The 25,887-nt window shown below is 41.6% G+C and overlaps 1 protein-coding gene across 1 annotated transcript in view; it reads left to right on the top strand.

The window, feature by feature from the left end:
* fstl5 (follistatin-like 5) overlaps window positions 1-25,887 on the top strand; it is a 181,151-nt gene that overhangs the window by 47,563 nt on the left and 107,701 nt on the right. Inside the window, exon 4 of the mRNA XM_056439702.1 lies at window positions 13,332-13,580. Within this exon, the coding sequence (XP_056295677.1) occupies window positions 13,332-13,580 (249 nt within the window). The remainder of the gene's footprint in view (window positions 1-13,331; window positions 13,581-25,887) is intronic.

Here is a 25,887-nt window from a genome sequence, read left to right as displayed (position 1 = left end):
GTCAGAATATAGACATGGAAGACATTGATCATATATGGAGATGGTCAGAATATAGACATGGAAGACATTGATCATATATGGAGATGGTCAGAATATAGACATGGAAGACATTGATCATATATGGAGATAGTCAGAATATAGACATGGAAGACATTCATCATATGGGAGATGAATAGAATATAGACGTGGAAGACATTCATCATATATGGAGATAGTCAGAATATAGACATGGAAGACATTGATCAAATATGGAGATGGTGAGAATATAGGCATGAAAGACATTGATCATATATGGAGATAGTCAGAATATAGACATGGAAGACATTGATCATATATGGAGATAGTCCGAATATAGACATTGATCATATATGTCATATATGGAGATAGTCCGAATATAGACATTGATCATATATGGAGATAGTCAGAATATAGACATGGAAGACATTGATCATATATGGAGATAGTCAGAATATAGACATGGAAGACATTCATCATATATGGAGATAGTCAGAATATAGACATGAAAGACATTGATTAAATATGGAGATGGTGAGAATATAGACATGGAAGACATTCATCATATATGGAGATAGTCCGAATATAGACATTGATCATATATGGAGATAGTCAGAATATAGACATGGAAGACATTCATCATATATGGAGATAGTCAGAATATAGACATGAAAGACATTGATTAAATATGGAGATGATGAGAATATAAGACATTGATCATATATGGAGATGGTCAGAATATACACATTCAAGACATTGATCTCTAAATAGAACGGAGTTGACCCCACAGGTCAACTAGCTACACCTGTTCTACTAGCATATGTTCAGTCATACAGAGTTCATTTAAGAATATCAGCATGTGTAAGTCTACAACAAAGCTGGACATATGCACTAATACATTGTGTTGAGACCTCTCATAAACTGCTACAATATTACATACACTTTTATCAAACTTAACATGTATACAGGATATAATATCTCCACACTGTACACCAGCGTAGGGCTGAAACCATACATCAAGGAACTCTATCACACAAATCATCAATGCAAATTCTTTAATTCCCCCGTCTGCCCGTCCACACGTGTAGGCGCAAAGCGATGGTAGGCCGATTGATTTTGGAAAGCGCAACTGAAGAGGTGGACATAAGCGACCCCAAAACACGCGTTGGCATTGGTTTCGATGGTTATAATTGCGTACTGCTTTTTGAACAGCATGCGCCTGAAGGAGAGAGACAGAGCGAGGGCAGACGCACTCGCTTATGACCTCGCGACTGAGAAGATGAAAGAGCTCATTTTATTTGTAATGGTGGAGAGAGCTTCGGTGGAGTTTTTTTTTGTGCCCCCACAATGTATGATTGGATCAGTCTGGATGACTCGTGTGGCCTCAGTCTCAGTCAAGCAGCACGGCAGAGGAAAGAGACAGATACGTACGCCCATACAGATGTGAACCCGGTGCGCACAGGGAGCAGGATGCCTGAATATGAATTCATCGATATCAATTTTTATAGGTCTATACCTTTTTTTTAATGTAATTTTTCATTTCATGGTTTTTGGACTTTCAGAAAAGGTTTTCTCTAAAGCCCAGAAGGTACTAAAACACTAATAAAGCAAAGGTCTTCCTCTCCCCGAGTTTTTAGAATTATTTTTCAATCATGTCCTCAATAGACACCATCTGTTTTCAATAACACTGCTTTTGATGGGATGTATCGCATTGCACAGTTTGAGTCTTCTTCCGACTACAAAACCAGTAGATCGACACAGGATTTTATTCAACTGCCAGTTTGCCACCATCCCAGCTTATCCTCCCCGTTGAGCACTGATGTGTCGGTACGACGTAAGAGAGCGTGTGTTACAGTGAATATGAAGTTTTCAATAACATTGTCGCAGTGAATAAAGCAGTTCAGTGTACAGTGTGAGCTCCAGTTGGTGAATACATGCTACAACCACTCAAGATCCAAGACAAATTCCCACTTCTTACCATCCGTCGATGGAAATTCAAGTGTAAGTTATCCACAACTTTCGGCTCAGGCTCACTTAAGGTGGACTGAACTTTAAGGCGGACAAGATATTTGCATTTTAGTGACAAGTCGCTCCTCCAGAGCGTTGCATTAAAGGTCCAGAGGCCTCTCCTGCGTCGTAGTAGCTGAGGGGGAGTGAGGCAGAGAGACCGTTGCGTAGGCGAGTTAATTACTGTCTCAATTATGGTCTCATGAACATTAAGGTAATCAATGTCCGATAGTCATAAAGACCTCGAATTAAAAGTTTTGCAATTAAACAACAAAAAAACATTTGTGTATTTTTTTCTCACACGTCTCCTCAGGGGCTTAGTGGAGATAAATGATTCAGTAAATATCCTTCAAATATTCATAAGAAGTTCACTGGGAGGTTTGAGCCCCTAACATTGCTGTCTTGCGATCAGTTCTTAAAAAACTGATGACGCTGTCTTGCAGCAAAAACATAATGCATTTGTTTTCATAGCGCACTTTAACCAGACACAGGCTAAAAGTTTCATTTGTTGGCCTTCATTCTTGGGTCATATAAACCTGTGAAAGTTATGGTCCGTATCGGCTGAAAATGAGACAGAGATTTCCAACATTACTCTTTGCTGATACAAAAAGGAAGATAAAAATAAGAAAACATTTTTCTTTACCAACCAGGTGCCTTCCAAAGATGACCCCATATGATTTATTTCTTCCTGCTTCACAGACTGATCTGGTTAAAAATAATACCAGAAAATACATGTTTGTAAGGTCTCTCTTTATCAGCACATTGAAGCAAAGTTTGCTCAGTTGAGTCGTCTCGGTTGTCGTCACGTGGGAAAGATAAGGGGAAATTGTGTTTATGCCTCAAAGAATGCATCATGACTGGATGCAATATAAATGTCGTACCCGTAGATAATTATTTTCCCTCTTGGAATATTATGTGAATTTGATCTGATTCAAATTTGGAAAACAATAAAATATAAAAGGGTCCTTAAGGATTGGTGGGGTACTTTTAAGCGGGCAGAGTGGAGGACAGTCGTGGTTTGACTATTAATACCTTTTTGACCAATTAAAAAGCCATTATCCTCATGCAGCATATAGGTTTAATTTGTATTCTGTGTCCTTTCCTACTCTGCAAAGTTGTCGGTGATGAATGTCTCAGACGGCATGTTTATGAATACATTGGACTTGATTTGGTTATTCTGTTAGATTTCTCGAACACCCGGCGAGGTCCATTCATGTGCCGTCGGTTGAGTTTGTAGAGCGCTTACGAGATGGATGTTCAGTTGTAAACACACTCCTATCTGCCTCCTTTACCTGGACTGAAAATGTTCGGCCCTTTTTTTAGAAATGTACTTAATTTCCCACCACGCTGTATTTCCCTCCTACTTCACGGTTCAGGGCACACAGGAGTAGTTTGTGCTGCTCCTCCTGTCAGCACTTTGTGGCTTTGACCCACCTGTGTTCTTTGTTTCTCCTTTTTTTAACTATTACATGTTTTACCGTTCAGGAGGAAATTGCATTTCCCTATTCAGTCATTTTGTATACGAAGTAAATGTACTAAGATGTGAAACGCAAAGGCTTTCCCTTCATTTTCAGTTAGTGAGCCGAGATGAAGGTACAGCTGGCTGGTAGCAGAGCTCAGCTTTCATTTAAAAAAATTGGAATAGGCCTTATCTTTTATTAATTATACCAAATATTTGCCCTCTGTTAGGTGCAGATAGACACGCATTTAATTGATCAAAAGAAACAAAAATGACAAAAGAAAGAAAATTGGCCACACAGATTACAAGAAAAACACTATCATGATATACAATATGAAAATAACTCAAAATATTCACCTACAGTTATACAACTAGTTATTATTGTTCACTCGAGTGTGAACATGCTAAATATAAGCAACGCCGTGACGCATTTCTTTCACTTGCCTTTCAGAGGAAGGACTATGCAACAGACTCATTGGGGTGGAAGGGGAAGTCATCAATGTTTTAAACACAGTGGGTTGCTTTGCTCCAAAGGGTTGGGGAAAAAAGAAGAAACTCTCATGCCTCAAATAGCTTCTCATAAAATGTTCACGACTTGTTTATGCCACCAGGAGCAAAAAGCATTTCCCGGTGCTTCAATTAGCATATATGTTGCGGGGGAAGGAGAGGAGGTGATGACACAACTCCTCCGTCGGGTTGCTGATGGATGCAAGGTCGGGTCTGCTCCTGGAGGACAGAGATCTTTGACTCGATGTGCCGAAAGTATAACGGAGCTACAACCCGCTGACTTCTCTGACGTTTAATGCCACGAACAATTTTTTAACCACACGCAGATGTTCAATGCTGCTGCAGAGTTGCCGCATACATCTCCATATTTAAACAGTGGAACTTTCTAAACTGACGGCTGAGTATGTGAAAGTGCGAGTCATGCTCGTTCACACTTGCATCCATGACAGTTTCCATTAGACACAGAGCTGTAAAAGTTTTAAAAGCGGGGTGGCGGCTGCACATTTTTGATTAAACCCTCCGGTAGCCTCTCAAAAGTAAAATGTGGAAATCATAAAAGAAATGAAATAGTTTCATGCTTAATCTTTGATATTGGGTGAATCCCTCGGCAGTGCAGTTGTTTCTGGGCGCAGCGTTGAATGGAATGAACACAATAAAATGAATAATAAATGGAAAAGTGACATGTAGTATCGACGCCAACTTGAGTTTTCTTCACTATAAAGCAGTGCTATCCGTATCTGTTTGTCCTTGGCATATCTCGAGATCCTTTCATCGGATCGTCTTCACACATGGCGGTTGTGTTGCTGGGATTTGTTGGAAGTTGTTGCAATCGAATTGAATGGAATCAGGATATGTGACACGATCAATGTTAATGAACTTTGAATAAAAGCGTGAGCAGAGCTTCAGGGCTCTGCATAGCGTTCATTGACCAAAGAAATTCTTCGTCGACTTGATTTAATCGAGACAGATTTGTCAAAGTTTCTCAACAAAAACAACCATAAACCACTTTAAATACTGTGTTTACCAAAGGTATTTACCTACGGAATTTAGCATGAAAGAAGCATTCCACAAGAATGACTAATCCATGAAAGAAATCTAGACTGAAAGGACTTATTCGTCGGCGTATGGTCTAAATACGAACCTTACAACAAACTCTTCTTCACTTCCCGGCTCTCGAGAACATTGCTAGCAGTATTTAACCCTTGTGTTGCCTTAGGGTCATTTTGACCCGAATCAATATTACACCCTCCCCCCGCCTTTGGGTCATTTTGACCCGATTCAATGTTTCACCCTCCTGTTACCTTTATATTTACTAACATATTTTACCCTTTGGGTTCAATTTGACGCCAGCAATTAAAACCTCCAGAAAATTATTAGAATTAATATTGTTTTCCAAGTTTAAGTGTGAGGCACTTTATGTTTGTTTGTTGACTACCGAAAGAACACCGACATTAAACATTGAATGGGGTCAAATTAATCCTAAGGCGGGGGGAGGGTGTAATATTGATTCGGGTCAAAATGACCCTAAGGCAACACAAGGGTTAAGGGGTTCTAGCGATCCCCTCATTCTGAACAGACACAATGGGCATCGCACTAGTAACTTCTAATTAAGAAATGTAGTGTATTTTCATGTGATAAATCTATTATTGCTGGGTTTTCTAGTTATTCAAAATACCGTCCAATGGTTACAGGTTTATTAAAGTCTCTCTCGGTAAAGTTCCGACTCTCCACTTTAAATCTTGTGTTTACCAGAGTTTTTTTTATATCTGGAATTTAGCATGAAACAAGACATTAAAAAAAATGATTCATCCATGCAAGAAATCTAGACTGACACGACTGAATCGTCGGCATATGGTCGAAATACGAACCTTACAAACAAACTCTTCTTCACTTCCCGGCTCTCGAGAACATTGCTAGCAGCATTTAAGAGGGTCACGATGGGCATCGCACTAGTAACGTCAAATTATGAAATGTAGTGTATTTTCCGCAGCCTCACCCCGGTTCGTATGGATGTGAATGAATGTTGGTGGTGGGGGGAGGGGCCGTAGGCGCTGATTGGCTGCCACGCTTTCCGTCAGTCTGCCCCAGGGCAGCTGTGGCTACTGATGTAGCTTACCACCACCGGTATGACTGTGTGTGTATGACTCCTGGACTGTAAACTGTAAAGCGACTTCGGGTATTTAGAGAAGCGCTATATAAAATTGAAGGTTATTATTATTATTATTATTTTCATGTGATAAATCTATTATAGCTGGGATTTCTGGTTATTCAAAATAGAGTCCAATGGTTACATTTTTATTAAAGTCTCTCTCGGTAAAGTTCCGACTCTCCACTTTAAATCTTGTGTTTACCAGAGGGTATTTATTTTAACAGATTTACCAGGTTTTTTTCGTAGATGAAATCTACAAGGCTATGCATTCATAATAATAACTCAACACTGGATGAAAATGAGCTTCAAGACCTTTCATTTCATTCTTCACATTTATGCGTGGCACGTGATATATTAATTGTCATCATTCTGTTCTTGGGACATTGCTAATGGCCAGTTTATTTCTGTTACTGTGGGGAGAAAGTACAGGTGTGATGGCAGAGCGAACACACACATTCAACTTTTGTCTTTGCACGACAACGGCTTTACTAAAAATACACTTAACTGCTGCTGCAACTGTGGCTGCTCGCGTATTCCAGTGTTTGCTGCTTTGCACACGGCACTTACGTATGCACCTGCTCAACATCTGCTCAGACTTTTAAAAACGTTAGTGTCAGCTGTCGTGAAGAAGTGTGACATTATCTATGTGCCGTGTAACTTTTTAGCATTGTCTTAGTCGTTGTTCCGTCTGATTTGCATCCCCTCGTACTCGTTCATGGGCCTTTCGGGCCAGCTTAACTCGGTGCGCCCAGTGAGCTCAGAATTGTTTACCGCACTCTGGTGTCTCCCTCGGGATCCTGAGCTGCTGTAATGGAGAGACATCAGATACTGTATGTACCAGGCAACCCTTCTTAGTTTCGGAACAGAAGAGGAATAAGACACTTCAGAAATGGGGCGTGCAGTATTGCTGGTTGGAAAAAAAGATGCACAGCCAGTAGCGGGGAGGCTGGACGTCCTGTGAGTGAGACACTGAATCCCACGTTTCTCCCCCACACGCTTGAGAGCCGCCCACTGCGAATAGGGGTCGGCTACTATTTCGGATGGGTTGGTCGAAGTTTGTGTATTTACCTGGAAGTGACCCTTGATTTACAATGTTGTTGTTTTTGGTGGTTTTGAGCATTTAGATGCAGCGCGAGCACAAGAGATGTCATACGGCAGCTCGAATGGTTTTACTAAGAATTTCCGTTATAATGCTGTTTGTCTTTTGCTGTGTTAGGAGGCTTTAGTCCATCTGCAGTAACAGATTTTGACTCGTGTCTGATTTGGCGTGACATGAGCGTGTTTTCTCGATTAGAAAAAGGAGGCGTACGAGCCAATGAACACCTTGGGGGCACTAACAATTAGCCAATTAGCGTCATGGGCGGGACTGATCTGTTGTGAGCTTGAACCAATGAGTAATAATCAAAGAGGCAATGTCAGACTGAAGATGGAAACTTAACATTATGGTTGAATGCACACAGAAGGATTCACAAATGCATGTTGTTTCTTTATCCACAAACAGAATATATATATATATATATATAATATATATATATTTTATTATTTGCATTACTATTTTGTATTTTATTTATTTAATAATAATAAAATATATATATAATATATATTTTATTATTTGCATTATTATTTTATATATATATATATATGTATGAATGTAAACAAAATGCATCAGAAAAAAACACAAGATTCATAAATATAATTTTGAAAAAAGGTTTTAATGTCTGTATTTTGTTTATATTTATATATAATTAAGTTAATGAATATTACTGTGGATTGAGTCATTTATATATAAATCACAAACTACATTTGTGAATCCTTCTGTGTGCAGTAATTACTATTGAGACTAATCTGACCCCAGTTTGATGTCATACAGAATATGATTATGTTGGCCGTGTCCAAGTAAGTCTGTTAGAGAGTGTTAACCTCATTATGCAAGCTTCGAAAGAGGATGCCCTTCAAATGATGTTCTGGAGTCACATATGTCGGGAACTTGGTGTTGCCTACATGCTCTGACTAAATGTTGACATTTTACGAGGGCAGGGCGCATTGTCTGCCAGCATTGTTTTTAATAAGTCAATTCAGACCAATTTTCTTTGCATCTAAGGCTATTCGCCAAGCAAAGTTTGATAATAACAAATCGACAACCACTTTTGATCCTCAAGGTTGTACATGTACAACGTCCTGAATGGTTAATAAAGGATTTTCTGTCGTAATGTCATTGTTGAATTATGGTTATACAGTTCTAAAGTTGCACATTTATGACATCCTCATATCCTAACTCTGAATCTGGACACCTGGTGTTCGTGGTGAGCTCATCCTTTCAGTCTGTGAAGCTAACATTAGCTAAAGCCGCCACAGTGTGTAGAGCCATCAACAGTAACATGAATTTAATAGTTACTAATTAATTCGGTGTCACGAGTCATATCAAAACATTGTCAGACCCGACTTCACCGCAGTTCGTCATTTGTAACAATAACTGACTTATGCCCGCTGACATCCGTCAATATTTTCAGTCTTTGTTTGAATTAAATGATGAGATTTGAATATTAGTAAGTAATGTAAAGCATGCCTCTAGTTTAGTATATCATATTTATTATGGATAATGAATTATAATTATCGTGGAAATTCACAAATAAAACTTGGAATTGCAATCACCTCAAATCTTTAAGCCCGTATTTATTTCAAGAACAGTATATACATATATATATTGATATATGTAAATAAATAAATGTATCTAATAAATATTAAAATAATTTTAAAAAATAAAAATAAAATATATATATATATGAAATTCACATAATGACCTTCGGGTGGTCATTTACCACTCAGCATCATTTATTTCTGCAATGCTCTGAAAAAGTGATACGTCATCAATTAATGAATGGCTGTGCACAACTCCTCATTTGTCTCTGATGTCCGCTGATGACCAGACTGTTGGATGTGCATCCTGATAACAAATGACTGCGCCCTTCGCTGACCCTGCTGGTGGCAGAGGATGCCTGCTGGCTGCGCGACACAAATTCACCGAGTAATCATTATGCCGGGCCACCGCTGGGATTTAATAAACTAGCAAATTGACTGGCTCCAATCAGGTCACAGTGTACGCGCCTCTGTATCTCGTCTACACCCTCTGCGACGGCTCGATGATGATGCAGAACTGTTTGTGGGGAGACGGTCGGGATGCGAATGAGGCTTAACGCTTTAAGCCGTGTTAAAATGACGAGCAGAGAGACGTTGATGTGGAGAACCCAGCGGGAAGTGTTTTAATGAGCACAAGGCAACATTCAACAAGTTAAATAAATCCATCTTTCGACAATATTTAGCATATATTTGAAGTGTAAATTCAGCCTTCCCATCAGACCTATCACCAATCAAATCAGTCATTGGAGTCAGTCTTCCTGCTTCCCAAACATGTCATGATCTTTTTGGGGTGTACCTCAGGACCGAGCTTACCAACAGAACTTGACCCAACCGGCACACGATTTACTCCGGTTGGGTCAAGATGCGGTTATTATTCCTTCTATTATTGCACAAATCCCCATTTCTAGGAAGCATCTGTTCCACAACCAAGTATCATAACACATTACATAATGGTTTCCTCTGGCTAACACGAAGGAGTTCAAACTAAGTTATATGATTTTCTCGAACATTAACCACATCGGGCTCGGGTTAGCACACGTTTCAATTGAAACAAAAGTGAGATTTCACGATTTAATATCGCCTCATTTCTCAGATGCTATACTTAATTTCTCGTAATTATTTCAATTTTTACTTGCGCTGCAGGAACATTGCAAAAGGCAACAACGGTTTCCTTTTTTTCGAATATTTGTGTTTCGTTGCTAAGGCTAACTTCGCCGTGTTCGATGCATCCGAGCTGAGAAGCAAAAGCCGTTTATCCAATGCGTTGGTAAAAAACATTTGCCGGGTGTTCTTTTTGCCTTTTATATGCCTGCCTGTTCTGCTCAAAGCCAAATGCATCATAGATTGTAATTAATGCAGTGAAGCGCCACTCTAGTCAATATTTATTGGCCAGTGAGACAGTGTGTGCAATGTGAGAATAGAGTTGGTGGATGCCAGTCTCTAGGCGCCTCACTTCAGTTATTCTTCTTACTTCCGTGACAGTTTTACAGTTCAGTTACACTCTCTTATCTCCACTAAGTGCAGGGCAACCTATGTGCTCTATGAATTATCGACATGTGCCACTAATATGCATGTCTGTATCCCATACATGTATTGTGAAAGACCACAATTAATCCCCAACGATGACTAATTTCAGTTGTCTAAAAATGAACATGAAAACGTTAATCATGCTTGACGTTCCAGGAGTGGATCTGGGATGGAAAACAAATGAAAAGCCTTGAATTTGAATATTAATGGATATTTTCAAATTGAATGCTTTGCAGATATTGTCTTTATTACCTTTCTGCAGGAATAGAAATGTGTCTGTCTTTGATTTAATAGTTCTCGAGGACTATTGCAAGGGAATTACAGTCATCGCTAACGTAACCAAAGGAAAGCCAAGATTTCTTTGTAAAACACACTCACAAGTTGTCAAAGGGATCATGCAAAAATAACACAAAATTCATGTTGTGTCGTCGTGTGAATTTTTACCTAGTAAAGAGTTTTATCACCTTGACTCCTGAGTTTCCTCTGCTCCTGAGTCTCTGCCATTGCCCTCAGAAATGTTTGCTAACGGGACAAGTACTAGCTAGCGATAACCCTTAAAGGACATGTTAGCAAACAGTTGCATCATTTGATGCTATTAAAAACAACATTATCATTACATCTGGAGTCATGTTTTTCCGGCCAGTCGGATGAACATAAACCCATCTCTGTTTCTGTCTCCAACCCAGGATAAAATAAATATATATCTGGGTTTGGCTAATATTGTTATTCTTCAACAGCTAGTTGCTAACGTCTGTTTGGTGGTGGCAAGTTAGCACGGCATATATGTTTATTTTGACACAGGTACAACTGTAAATGTGTCATAACAAAAAAGGTAGAATGTGACACGTCTTAGCAATTTTTGAGAGCTGTCAATCAATATCGTGCTGGCATGAGTGTTTTGAACATCGTAGCTTTCATTGCCGACGTTAACTTGGTCCGCTTGTCATGTGGTCGAGAAAAAGAAAAGCTTAGATATATATTTTTACTATCTCGGCATTTCTTTGAAAGACATCTCACTTATCCTTAAATATAGGGACATTTTCACAAATAGTATATTGTAATAACTTTCTCTGCCCAGCGTCTCTTATGTTCATAACTTTACGCAACGGTGCGGCGTTGAGAGCCAATTCGTTCTGATGGTTGTACGTTTTTTTATTCTATATTTTCTCCGCTCATCTTAGCCGTTCACCGTCCCACGAGGACTATTGCAAAGGGCAATCTAACAGTGAGCAAGCTGCTATTAGAAAGCCAATATATTTGAAGTGGTTCAAGGGTTGCTGCACAGACTGCTCTGTGGCTTGTCAGGACGTATTCGTGTCCACACGGGTTGAAATGGCTGACCGCAACGAAATCATGTCCTCAAAAGAAATCAGACTCATCATTTTTCGAGGGGAGATTTTGTCCTCGTATAACGTTTTTTGGGAAATTAAGCCGAAGGGAAGGGTAAAATAAAAAACTAGACTTTATGCAAATGAAATCTGTTAGATTGTGTTGATCATCTTGCATCTTCTGAGTTGTATCTGCTGACCCCTTTGGGGGTCTAGCTCAAGGGTTGTGGACCACTGCTCTGTCATGACATCACCTCCTACTCATATTGTGATGGACATGTTTCTCTGTTTCAATGATGTTTTATGGATCAAATGATTTATTTTAGTAAAATAACACACAGATGCTGCACCTGTAGCTCGACCTTGAGCGGGCACGCCATGTAGGTGTAGATGAATCTGACCTCTTGACCCATCTCTCTTTTTCCCCCTTTTCTGTCTATCTCCAGCTGGAGTATAAAGAAGGCAGAAATCCCCAAAGTAGAATAAAAATGTGCGAGTGAAGAGAACACATAATGGAAATATTCGTGATGCATTGTCTTTCATTTAATTTGAACATATATGCTTCATGTAAAAGTCTGCGAACATGCAAATGCAACGAGGTTATATTATAATTGACAAATTAGCAACACAGAATTAAACATTGTTCATTATGTTTTTCTGGAGCCTGTGATTTCCATTATGTGGTGCCCACCTGTCAGAAATGTAAGAAGTTCACTCTCCTCACCGCGAACCTACTTTGAAATAGCCCTTACATTGACAAAGCCTCTATGCTAATGAAGAATTGATGAGGGTTTCCCAATCGGAGTGGGACGGCCTTACTCACACACACACACACACACACACACACACACACACACAGACGGAACATATTTATCTCTGATAAAAAGACATATATGACATCTTTGGGTTGAAGCGAACATACTTTTAGGCACTCTCAATATTGATGTTATATCGAGGCGGTATTTATATATATACAATTTTGTGACTTTAGAAAAACAACATCCCGTACCGATGGGGATTCCCCTGAGGGTTGATGGGACTGTAAGAGCCTAAATGAGATCCAACCTGAAGAAAGACCTTAAACTCAGGATCCAACCTGTAGAAAGACCTTAAACTCACGATCCAAGATGTAGAAAGACCTTAAACTCAGAATCTAACCTGTAGAAAGACCGTAAACTCAGAATCTAACCTGTAGAAAGACCTTAAACTCAGGATCTAACCTGTAGAAAGACCTTAAACTCACGATCCAAGATGTAGAAATACCTTAAACTCAGGATCCAATCTGTAGAAAGACCTTAAACTCAGGATCCAACCTGTAGAAAGACCTTAAACTCACGATCCAAGATGTAGAAAGACCTTAAACTCAGAATCTAACCTGTAGAAAGACCTTAAACTCAGAATCTAACCTGTAGAAAGACCTTAAACTCAGGATCTAACCTGTAGAAAGACCTTAAACTCAGGATCCAATCTGTAGAAAGACCTTAAACTCAGGATCCAATCTGTAGAAAGACCTTAAACTCAGGATCCAACCTGTAGAAATACCTTAAACTCACGATCCAAGATGTAGAAAGACCTTAAACTCAGGATCCAAGATGTAGAAATACCTTTAACTCAGACTTCCCATCTGTTCCGGTACACATCGATCACAGGTTGCCAATCGTTTATTTAATGTAACTTTATTTAAATATCTTTTTCCCCGCAGCTTTTATGGGACACGATGGCTTTCCGAGTCCATGTGAACACAAGTACTGCGGCTTGGGGCGTCACTGCGTGGCCAACCGGGAGACCGGCCAAGGGGAGTGCAAGTGCTTGGATCACTGTAAGCCGCACTACAAACCCGTGTGCGGTTCAGATGGGAAGCTGTACCAAAACCATTGCGAGCTCCACCGGGCCTCCTGCCTCAGAGGACACAAGATTACCATCATGCACAGTGAGGAGTGCTTCTACAAAGGTAAGAGCTCCTATGACCTTTCTCTAATGGTGTGTGTGTGGTCCAGTGGATACTGTATGTCTACCACCGTGCCCTTTGCAGTGTACGTGAGGTCCTGTTGGCCCCCGTAACCTTTGTGGTGTAATTGAGTTTGCCTCCTGCTATGACAGGCACCTAAATGTTTAGATTTGGAAAAAAACGCCTTTGAGACATCCACAGTATGGACATTTGAAGTTTTTCCTGCGCTTGCTAAAAAGTGTTTTCTGATTTTGACAACTTCAGCATTTGAAGGTGGTAAAGTTGTTGTGCAATGAAGGAAAAGGACCTAGAAAAACTTACAGTATATGCAGTTTTACTACAGTACATGGTGCTTGTCACTGTGCAGTGTTAGCGCCATGTCACATGACCCAGGACTGAATTCAGGTTATTTATGACCTAAAGGGTTTTGGATTGTATCGTCCCTCTCAGGAAAAGTGCTTTCAGTCATGCTGCTTTCTCAGTACAAGCAGCAGTTGACTGAAACTACATTCCAGGATCTATCAGAGAGCTACAATCATTCAACTCTTTTAAAGCAGAAACAAAGAAATGGTACATTACTACCCAGCTCTGTCAGCACTAGACTGTAACGGCTACTCCCTCTTCCATCTGTCCAGGTTGGACTTTCATTTTTTCTGTCTGTCAGTTGTTGTCTGTCTGTTGACCGGTCTCTGTATGTCTTGACTTGCTGGTCGGCCGTTTGCTCCACCTGCGTGTCTTCTCTTGTTGTCACCTGTTTGCAGTTATATGTCACATTTAGTCTGTAAGCTTTTACGTTGTATCTCTGACATTATGTTTTTATTCTGTCCATTTTAACATTGTTCTCCCTTATTTTATTTGCTTTATCTGTAGATTGTATTTGTAATCTTATGTTTTTAGGTTTGTTCTTAACATCAGCAACATTGGGACTACAGATGAAAAATAGCCTCTTGGCTAACTCTGGCACATTTACTGCAAAGTTTTTATCAATGTGCACTGTCCCTTATTAAATAAACCATTATAAAAAAAGAAATTAAAAAAAGAAAGTGAAAGACTTTTACAACGTAGAAGAAAAAGGAATAACTCAAACATCTGTGAGTGAGATACATTCTGGGAAAATACCATCAGCCAAATGTTGGCTGCTGAGCTATAGTTTACTCCACCGGCCTCTTGGGCAAGTAACCAGCCGCCAACAGGGAGTGCCCTTCTAGTCTTCTGCTACTTGGTTGGTAAAATAGTGCAAATATCCATGTTGGCTTGTAGACTTAAGACGTTCTTACTCTAGATCTAAATGGCTTATTGAAAAGATGTCACTCCAATGAAGATAAGTAATAAGTATTCCCCCACAAACAGTAGACAGAATAAACAAAGAAATGCATTGCTATGCTGTGTTTTGTAGAGTTTGCTAATTATTTTTGCAGAGATCACACCCAGTGGCTCTGCCATTGAGCATTGGTTGAATTTACTTTGGGGAACGTGGACTTCTAAGAATAGGTTGCCATTTTGCGGATATATACGATGGTCATCTTAGCACTGCATGAAGACTGGAAAGTGTAAAGATAACCAAAAACTGCTGTCGTGTGACTGCAGGCATAACTATTTTCTTTTAATGCTTGATGCATAACAATAAAAATAAAAAAATAAGATAACGATTTAGAAAATCCATGTGAGAATATTATACAGGGAAAGTTATTAAAAGCAGCATCTAAAACACTTGGTTATCTCAAATGTTATTTGTAGATGCATATTTTATTGTAAATGTAGATGGTTAAGGTCAAACACAAGCGCCTACAGTCCATCAAATAACAAAGAGCACGTCATCGTACCCTCACATCTTAAAAACACCTATTTAATTATCACAAAAGAATATCGTTGAACTGATGACATGACACATTGACATAATACAGCAGTGTTCCACATTGCATTGTAAATACAGCATCAAATATTGAAAGAATCAATCTGAAACCACTCATATCGTGAAAGGCGCAGCTCGGCTTGGGAGGCGGGAGCAGGTGGTGCTGTGATGCTCATATTTCCCCAGAGAAAGTTGACTGCTCTCTACCATTGATTGTATAAACAAACCAATTATTTGTAGTCCCTGGAAACAAGGCTACTCCTTTTTTTGTAAAGCTAGACATCACATAAGTAAAAGCTCCCGACACTCTGCACCTTTGTACGACTCAGAGCAAATGGGAGTTGCTGCAAAACTGCTCACAGCATATTTATGATATTCATGCCTGACATTGATGCGACAGGGTTTTTTTCTCAGCTCGTTTGTTCACTTTGAAAAGCGACTTCATACTAAACTGGGAACCACTTTGAATCCATGTGCTGTTGCCGATGAAACTCTCTTGCGGTACCCCCCCATTTCAAAGGGGTTTTAGTTGGCCACGCCCCCCCAGACACAAAACGAAGGCGAACAGCACATCCGATTTCATGTGCTACTTCTGAAAATGTTCAATTTAGAGATGAACAAATCCTCACAGCAGGGAAAGGAAGAAAAAAAAAGTGCAAGTTTCTTTTTTTTACAGCAATTCCCTTCACGATACAAGATTCAAGATTCAAGATTCAAGATGTTTTATTTGTCACATACACACACAGGGTGTGCAGTGAAATGAAAGTGGCAATGCTCAGCAGGAATGTGCAAGGGCAACAAGTACACACTATTTACAATAAAAAACAACACAATATTTACAGTAAGTGTGTGTGTGTGTGTGTGCCTAAAAGGGGCAGTTGTGTGGGTCTATGTGGGGGTCCTGGTGAGGTCGGAGTTCACAGTCCTGATGGCCTGAGGAAAGAAACTCCATCTCAGTCTCTCTGTTCTTGCAGCGTGACTACGGAGGCGCCTGCCTGACCGCAGCAGCTGAAACAGTCTGTTGTTGGGGTGGTGAGGATCCTTCATGATCCTGCCGGCTCTGGTTCTGCACCTCCTGGTGTACAAGTCCTGCAGGGTGGGGAGTGTAGTTCCAATAGTGCGTTCAGCCGAACGCACTACTCTCTGCAGAGCCTTCCTGTCCTGAGCGGAGCAGTTGCCAAACCAGGCTGTGATGCTTCCTGTCAGGACGCCTCTACAGCTCCAGAGTAGAAGGACTGAAGGATCCTCTGGGAAACTTTAAATTTCCTCAGCTGCCTGAGGTGGTAGAGGCGCTGCCTTGCCTTTCTCACCAGAGTGTCTGTGTTCGTTGACCATGTCAGATCCTCGGTGATGTGGACTCCCAGGTATTTATACCGCTCACCCTCTCCACAGTAGTCCCGTTAATCCCCAGTGGTGAGTACGTCCTCTGTTGTTGTACCCTCCTAAAGTCCACAATCAGCTCCTTAGTTTTGGTGACATTCATGATGAGGCTGTTGTCCTGGCACCAGAGTGACAGATCAGCAACTTCCTCCAGGTAGGCCTTCTCGCCGTTGTCGGAGATCAGGCCCACCACCACTGTGTCATCCGCAAACTTGATGATGGTGTTGAGCTGAACCTGGCCACACAGTCATGTGTGTACAGGGAGTACAGTAGGGGGCTGAGGACGCAACCCTGGGGATCCTGTGTTCAGGGTGAGGGTTTGGAGGTGTGTCTGCCCACCCTGACCACCTGTGGCCTGGCGGTCAGGAAGTCCAGGATCCAAGCACACAGGGGTGTTCAGTCCCAGCTCAATCAGCTTGCCGGCCAGTCTGGAGGGACTATGGTGTTGAAAGCTGAACTATAATCAATGAACAGCAGTCTCACATAGCCCCCTCTGGCTGTCCAGATGAGAGAGTGTGGTGTGCAGTACCTGGGAGACAGCATCATCCGTGGATCTGTTTGGGCGATAAGCAAACTGCAGCGGGTCCATGGAGGAAGGAGGAAGGCGCAGATGTAGTCCTTTATCAGCCTCTCAAAGCATTTCATGACCACCGAGGTGAGGGCCACGGTCGGTAGTCATTCATACATGCTGGAGAAGCATTCTTGGGCACAGGGACAATAGTGGATCTCTTGAAGCAGGCGGGGACCACGGACTCAGCCAGGAGAGGTTGAATATTGTGGTGAACACTGGAGCTAGCTGGTTAGCACAGGTCTTCAGTACTCGCCCAGATATGCCATCTGGACCTGCAGCTTTCCTGGTGTTCACCCTCAACAGAGCCCTCCTCACACTGTGCTCGGTCACAGAGAGTGTGTGTTCATCCCCAGCGGTAGAACTCACCTCGGCCACGCTTAACGGTGTTGTTGTTAGCGGCGAGCTAGCGCTGTTGTTGCTAGCCTCAAACCGTGCATAAAATGAGTTCAGGTCGTCCGCTAGGGATGCGTCGGCACTCACCATTGCGCGGGGTCTGCTCCGGTAGTCTGTGATAGTCCGTAGCCCCTGCCATAGGCGCCTGGTGTCGCGCTGCTCCATCTGTGATTCCACTCTGTCTCGGTACCTCCTCTTGGCCTCCTTCACCGCTCTCCTCAGTCCATAGACCGCTGCCTTGTACTCGTCCATGTTGCCGGATACAAGACCGGAGTTATAGGCAGCAGTACGGGCGTTCACAGCTTCACGGATGGATCTATCAACCCACGGCTTTTGGTTAGGAAAGACCCTAACTTTTACCGTGGGGACGATGGTGTCCGCTAGCGTTGCTATGAGGCTCATTGCTACTTCCAAAACTCGCTGACGCCACTGGAACTGGATTGGATCATGTCCCAGTCGACGACACGCAGAGCGCCCTGTAGCTCAGCCTCTGATTGGTCAGACCACCGCTTACGTCCCTCGTCACTACCGCTTCCCGCGATCTTTTGTCGGTACTCCGGTAGCAGGAAAATGGCGGCATGGTCTGATTTGCGAACGGAGGAGAGAGACAGCCTTGTAGCCTCTCTTGAATGGCGTATAGCAGTGGTCCAACGTTCTTTCCTCTGGTAGCACACGTAATGTGCTGGTGAAAGTTCGGCATGACTTTTTAGGTTTGCCCTATTAAAGTCCCCAGCCACCACCACAGCCGCGGGATACTTGTTCTGATGCCGACATAACACATCATGTAGGTCCGATAGTGCTACGCCGGTGTCCGCTTGTGGTGGTATGTAGACGGCTGTGGTGATGACCGAGCTGAACTCCGGGAAGGTAGAATGGACGGCATGAGATCGCCAGATGTTCCAGGTTCGGCGTGCAGGAACGAGAAAGAGTCTTGATGTTCTTGGGGTTGCACCACTTGTTGTTAGTCATGAAGCAAACCCTCCACCCTTAGATTTACCAGACTCTTCCGTTCTGTCTGCACGGAAAACAGAGAAGGACTCGGTTGGGCATATGACTCGATCCGCACCAGCGGGTCAGCCATGTTTCCGCCAGACAAAAGATGTTACAGTCCCTCATGTCCCGTTGGAATCTGATCCTTGCCCTAACATCATCCATCTTATTTTCCAGAGACTGGACGTTAGCAAGAAGGATGCTGGGCAGAGGTGGGCGGTGGGCTTGAACTCTCAGTCTGTTCCGAATTCCGCCCGCTTCCCTCGATGTTTTCGCTGCCTCCCGTAGTAGCGGCTCCACTGTTGTTGTTGTGGTTCGCTCGGACGATCTCTGCCGGCCACGCTGGATCGATGGAAAAAGTGGACAAAAACCCTTGTTTTGCGCAAAAGTTTATGTCCAAAAGTGTGCTGCGGTCGTATGTTGTTAGTGCCGATGTGTTTGTGGCAAAGAAAATATTAAAAATAAACACAAAAACTAAAAGAGCGCACAATCTCCGCGGAGCTACCTCGACGGCGTCTGGACACAGCCGCGCCATCAGAGAGAGAGCCAAACCCAAACAAAACCGTCTTAAAACGGCAGCATCATGATTTGGCATCCATGAAGAGGCGCCGCCTGAGCACAAACAGAGTGGATAAGCCACTGATGACAATCCGAGCTTCTGTTTCATCCCAATCGCAGGAGAAGAAAAGACATTCAGATCGGTGATACATCATCTGGTTGGTGTCAGACCCAACCGGCCTAGTTCCTGTCACACTCCCTCACCCCCTCAACACCCAATCAGCATCTGACCACAATGCAGAGTGGGATATTTGACCAATGTCAGGCGATCAATATCAGATCAACAGGAGCCAAAAGAAGGACTAATAATAATAAGAAAAAAAACCAAGACCTCTTTTTTTATTTTCTCTCTCGCATCGCCTCCCTCGCTCCAGACGTTCTTTTCTTTTTCACGGTGACAGATATGTAATCAATTCCTCATTGGACGACAGCACTGGGGAGAGGACACAGGACACCATTAGTAATCTCTGCTGAAAGGGAATTTTGTTCTTCTCGACGCGCTCAGATATTCAAAAAATGTCTCACAAAAAACCCGTAAATTATACAAAACGTTTACAGCTTTAAATCCTGACACAGGAACAACTGAGGGATTGCCTAAATATTTAACAGCCTCAGAGGATTTGTTCTTTTGTTTCAAGGGGAACAAAAGAAACCGGGGCAATCAGAGGAAATAGATAATTGAGCAAATGTAATAGAGCTTACAACCAAATCTAAGATGTGAATATGATTCCGGGGTTATTGGCGGGTAAAATAGAATCTGCCCTCGATGGCGTGTTAAATGTGTCACTTGATTATATGTCCTCCAGGTAATGGGTTCAATTTACCTTGCAATATGGAGATATATTCTCATTATCACGGCATAAAATTAAATTCCCCTCACTTCAGTGTTGGTTATTACCATAATGGTGGATATGCTTGGGTCCAATTTGTGCCTATGTCTGTTAGTTTGTTAATTTCCAAGATATCTACTATACAGATTTCAATTAAATTTGGTAGAAGGAAGCAGTAATGACTTAGGGTTGACCCCAAGGCATGGTAATGTCAGTCGGTGGGTCGGTTCACAACAACGATTATTGACCTTTGGCAGACACTCGTGGTCCTGAGAGGATGAAGTCGACCCCTGACCTTTCTTCGCGGCACCGCCACACGGTTTACTTGTGTTTGTGTGAAATAGGACCACCGCCGCCGGGGTTCGAACCCAGGCTGGTCGGCCCATCTGTGTGGAGTTTGAACGTTCACCCCAATGACAGCGTGAGTTTGCTCCGGGCTCTGTAGGGTCCTTCCACAGACATGCGGCTTCGGTCAATTGAGGACGATAAATTGCTTGTGGATGGATCTCTATGTGTCAGTGTGGCGACCCGACCCGTTCAGGGTGAATCCTGCCAGCTCCAGGCCACCCCCCGCAACCCTGAAGAGGAGAAGCGGCGGTTACAGATAGTGGATGGATGGATGACAACCATTGGATGGATCGCTAGGCAACAATCTCCTGACATTGCATCTAACGCGATCATCAGTCAATTTTAGAATTATCTAATACTTTGGCTTTATGACTACATACATGCAAAACCAATAACATTCCCATCAGTGTCATCTGTACGTTGTGTTTAGCAGCGATGTCCCCAGTCCTCTCAAAGGATTAAGGCCAGATTTGAATGGATCTGACTAAATAAAGTCAATTGAAGTCTGATCTGGTCTTCAATGTGTACTACTGTACTCTGTGGTCCGCATCAGCCGTCACTCTCCGTCACCACAGCCGAGCTCCACGTGCAACACGTCAATGCTTTTGAATGTACAAAAGAATAGGAATGTGAAAAAGAAGTGACGATTTTTTTCCGCCCAAAACTTATTACGACTTCCTCTTCTTTAAAAAAAAATTAATATGCAGTGAGCAGAAAGCGAAGCCTGCAGACACTCACAAATGATAAGCAAACTGTGACTCCACCCGGGGTTGTTTGATGAATACAGCGAGATGAGGTGGAATGCATCACATTTGCAAAAAAAACAACTCAATGAATCCTTTCCTGAGATGCTGATTGGCTGAATGTAGGGAATGGAAACAGCGGGCAGTCTTTCAAGTGTCCAGTACATTAAACTGGTTGTAACATCTAACCATAGGTTGTTTACACAATACCATACAGTGACTGTTAATGCCAGATGGATGACATGCTGGTTCCACAAATTGCCTCATACTTTTCTTGTTATTAGATATAGAAGCTAATAAAATATCAATCAGCTGTTCACAGGAGATTGAAATCCATCATTTATAAGCTACTTCCAGACCACATTTAGTTAGCTAATTTTGACTATGGATGTGCAGGTCATCTTATTTTAGACCTATATGTGCTCAACACATCGAAAATCCCTGACAATACAACTGTTGTTTCAACAAAGGACCTCCTCCAATGCAAATATCCAGAAAACAAATGTGTCAGTCATATGCTAAAGCACATTTCGTAAACATTAGTGTGTTCATAGTGTATTTACATGATTTTCTTGGGTGTGTTATTCCCAGCAACGACACAAACACACACACACATTTAACAAGCTATTTCTAAAGTAGAGAGATAGTGCCGCAGTGGATTGTGATGTTGCAGTGCCATTAGTTTGTTCTTTAAGAGAAGCTGTGGAGTTGTACCATTATCTCCTGTAGTCAAATGTCTCAGTGACGTCTTAATGAGACCAAATATCATACACGTCCAGAGTATCTCACGATCTCTGAAATAATTCTGCTTCATATTAATTTGATAGACAGACAATTAGTCCCCCGGGCGCTCTTAAACCCAGCGCCGGTGGAAACGATTGCTTCTGTGCCGACATCTATATGCAAAAGAAGCCGAACCATTTACTCGTTCCGGTCCCAGCCGGATGGGCGAACGTTAGCGATGGATAGGCCTCGTCGGCCATAACCTCTCTGCGGCTTCATGTCAAGCTTTGGAAGACAGGATCAAAAATGACAGCCATGTGTTGACTGAAGCTTCTCATTAGCACTGGGGAGAGAGCACATGACCCCCGCCATTTACCCCTCGCACTGCATGGCGACTTAACCAGGATCGGATCTGATTGAAAATGAAGTGCTGCACAAAAGCCTGTCCAATCTGCCGGTCGGGGAAACGTGTGCATGAAGGCGAGCAATCTCGCCAATAGGCAATTGTCACGAGCGGAGACAATCAGGGCGAAGGTTGCGGCACATCAAGAAAGCGGTTTCAGTGCATTCGGCACATCCAATTACCTGGGAGATCATTTAGAAAACCTACAGACGGAAAAAAACTTCTGTGCCAGAGCTACTCCGTTTGTTATTTACTACTTACTGTGCGGTTGCACTGCATCATTTACTTTACCGTTGCATCGCGATGGGGGAGCTTGGACCGCCGTTTTACACGGGATGTGTTTTAATATGTTATGTTATGTTAATCGTTTTATTTGAAGAGGGACAATGCACATTAATGAACACTTTAGACAGGTTATGTTTTCAGTGTAAATATGCCAGATTATAGCTTTGAGCTAATTTCCATCCGTAGTCCCTGACGTACAATATATAATAACATGACATTTGTAAAAATATTAAATACATGATATGCAAAAAGAGCAAGAGCAGCATACATGAGTATTTACCACATGGCAGTACAATATAGCAGCAGTGACATGTAAAGTGCAATACAAGATAAGATAAAAGTGCTACATAAAGTGCAAGAGGAGAATACCCCTATGCTAAAGTGCATTTAGCGGTGATTGCACGTCTGTGTGTTTCTCAACCATTCTTTTAGTTGACCTTTAAAGCTGTTGAGGGTGGCACAATCCCGTATCTGAGTTGGGAGGCTATTCCACAATGAGCTTCCTTTAACGGAGAGGACATTTTGGCCAAAAGTGGTCCGTCTATGGGGGACTTCACAGTCTCCTCTGGTTTCTGACCTGGTGGAGCGTCCAGTGTTTTTTCTGTGGATGAACTCCCCTAAGGGAGGGGAGCCAGTCCATGTAAACATTTATAAATAAAACCCATACTTTTAAAAGACTTTAAATTGTCAAAACTCAGGAAATGGTGTTTCTCAAGGATAGTACAGTGGTGGTATGAATTAGGCTTTCTGTCAAACACCTTGATAGCCCTCTTGTACAGCTGTTGTATTGGTTTCAGGTTTGTGGCACAGGCAAACGACCAATTTGTAAAACAGTATTCAATGTGGGAAAAGATCATACAGTGGAGGTATGACTTTGCAGCATTGATGGTTAAGAAGGGTATAATTTGTTTAAAATTTTGCAGATTGAATTTTATGGTGTTGGAGATTTTTAATATGTTTTTAAAATTCAAGTTTGAGTCTAGTATGACCCCAAGATACTTGAAGTGGGGGACTAGTTGTAGTTCTGCTCCGTTTAAAAACACATTTGATCCTTCGATTACGATTGGTCGTTTACTGAACATCATGCATACAGTTTTTTGCATTTAACTGTAAGCAAATGTTGTTCAGCCAGTGTTGGACCTTGTCCAAAGCATTTGAGAGACACAATGAGATCATTTCAGTATTTTTTCCCTGTACAAAGATGACCGCATCATCGGCATACATTTGTACATTTAACTCAGGACATACATTAGGTAAGTCATTTATGTACAGTGAAAACAGTAATGGTCCAAGAATGGAACCTTGTGGAACCCCTACAGGGTTGACAAGGTATGGGGATTTGGCACCGTTGACCAAAACACTCTGTTTTCTGTTTGATAAATATGACTCAAGCCACTGTATTGAGTCTGCTGAAAAGTTGAAATAAGTCAGCTTTGTCAGGAGCACTTGGTGGTCAACAGTGTCAAAAGCTCGAGGTGGTGTTGGATTACATCACTCCTTTGTCCTGCACACTTTACGTGGTCACGTAAAACATTGATTTATAGGTTTTAGGGATACCAAATGCCAAAATAAGATATCTCAAAAGGAGAAACAAACATGTACAGAACGTCATCTGTTATTCAGAGGTTTGAAATATCCCAGTTCCATTAAAATATGAAAATAAATAAATAAAATCAGTTCCCGAGTCCCGGAGTTTTTTTATATTGTACGGTAATGGTACACTGCTATATGGCTTAAATGTAAAGTTGGAGCGTCGAGCCTAATACACCTGACAGGGTGGGTAGTGAGATTGCAATGCATTATTTATTTTACTGTTGCATCATGTCCTGCACACTACGTGGTCACGTAAAACATTGATTCATAGGTTTTAGGGATACCAAATGCCAAAATAAGATATCTCAAAAGGAGAACCAAATATATACACAACGTCACCAGTTATTCAGAGTTTTTAAATATCCCAGTTCTATTCAAATATTTAACTAAAATCAGTTTGCGAGTCTCGGAGTTTTCCTATATTGTACAGTAATGGTAAACTGCTAAAGTTGGAGCGTCGAGCTTCATACACCTGACGGGGTGGGTAGTGCAACAATGCACATCTTTTTAATCACAGTAATGGTTTCCATCAAGGATGGGTTGCTGAGTATATTTTCGAATGGCTGCCAACATGTGATTGATGAGTAATATTAGAGAACCTGGAATAGCACTTTCACTTTCATAATTACAGTGCCATTGTAACAGCTTGCCTACTTGTAGCGTGATAATGACCTCACCTGCATCCTTGAGGCTCATGAGCCTTCAAGTGTTCCTTGTATAGATTGCAATCAGATTCATTATTCTGCTCATTATGTTCCAGATTAATCTGTTTATCTTTAGAATATCAGAAAAGAGTTTCCCATAGTGCAGACCAATGTCTTCAGATAGTTTTTTTGTGATCCGACTAACAGCCCAAAACCCAAATATACTGAATTTTACTGTCATTGAAATGAAAGACAACCTGCAGAGGAGAAAAGAAAAAGATTTTCTGAAATAACAACTCCATTTTCAAAAAGATTCTTGATTAATTGTTTGATTGACATATTATGAAATCAACTAAATGTTTTCCCTTTAATTTGCATTACATGAATCTGCATTGCAGGGTTCAAACACTTCGCTATAGCTGCTGGTTAAATATCGGGGGACATACAACGACATTACCGGCTATATATTTATTGTTCGTTGTTCTGTTTGTGAAAAACATGGGTCAAGTCGTGCAGCTAAGCCATGAACAAAAAGAATGCAATTGAGAGTGAAAGGTGCGGCGCTATGATTTGATGGAGGGCGACTTCGGCCTTTTGGGGGGTAAGAAACTACTCAGAGAGAGAACCATTTCTGTTTTCGCATAATCTTGAGAGAGAAAAATCAATAAAGGTTTGACATTGATGGAGGCGTGTCCCTCACATTCCCTCTGACAAGTCAGTCAGTCACAGGGTGTCACTTTTATTTATTTTATTTATTCTCATGTAGTTAAACTAGCTTGGAGTAGTTCAGTTGTAAATTGTTTTGGTTATCAAGCAGAATTTGTATCACATAATTCTTTATTACACTACCGTTCAAAAGTTTGGGGTCATCCAGACAATTTCGTGTCTTCCATGAAAACTCACTTTTATTTATCAAATGAATTGAAAATTGAATTGATCATATAGTCAAGACATTGACAAGGTTAGAAATAATGATTAATATTTGAAGTATTAATTT

This window comes from Pseudoliparis swirei, chromosome 19 (assembly GCF_029220125.1).
Source record: "Pseudoliparis swirei isolate HS2019 ecotype Mariana Trench chromosome 19, NWPU_hadal_v1, whole genome shotgun sequence".
NCBI classification, from domain to species: Eukaryota; Metazoa; Chordata; class Actinopteri; order Perciformes; family Liparidae; genus Pseudoliparis; species Pseudoliparis swirei.
This window is presented reverse-complemented; position numbering and strand designations above follow the sequence as displayed.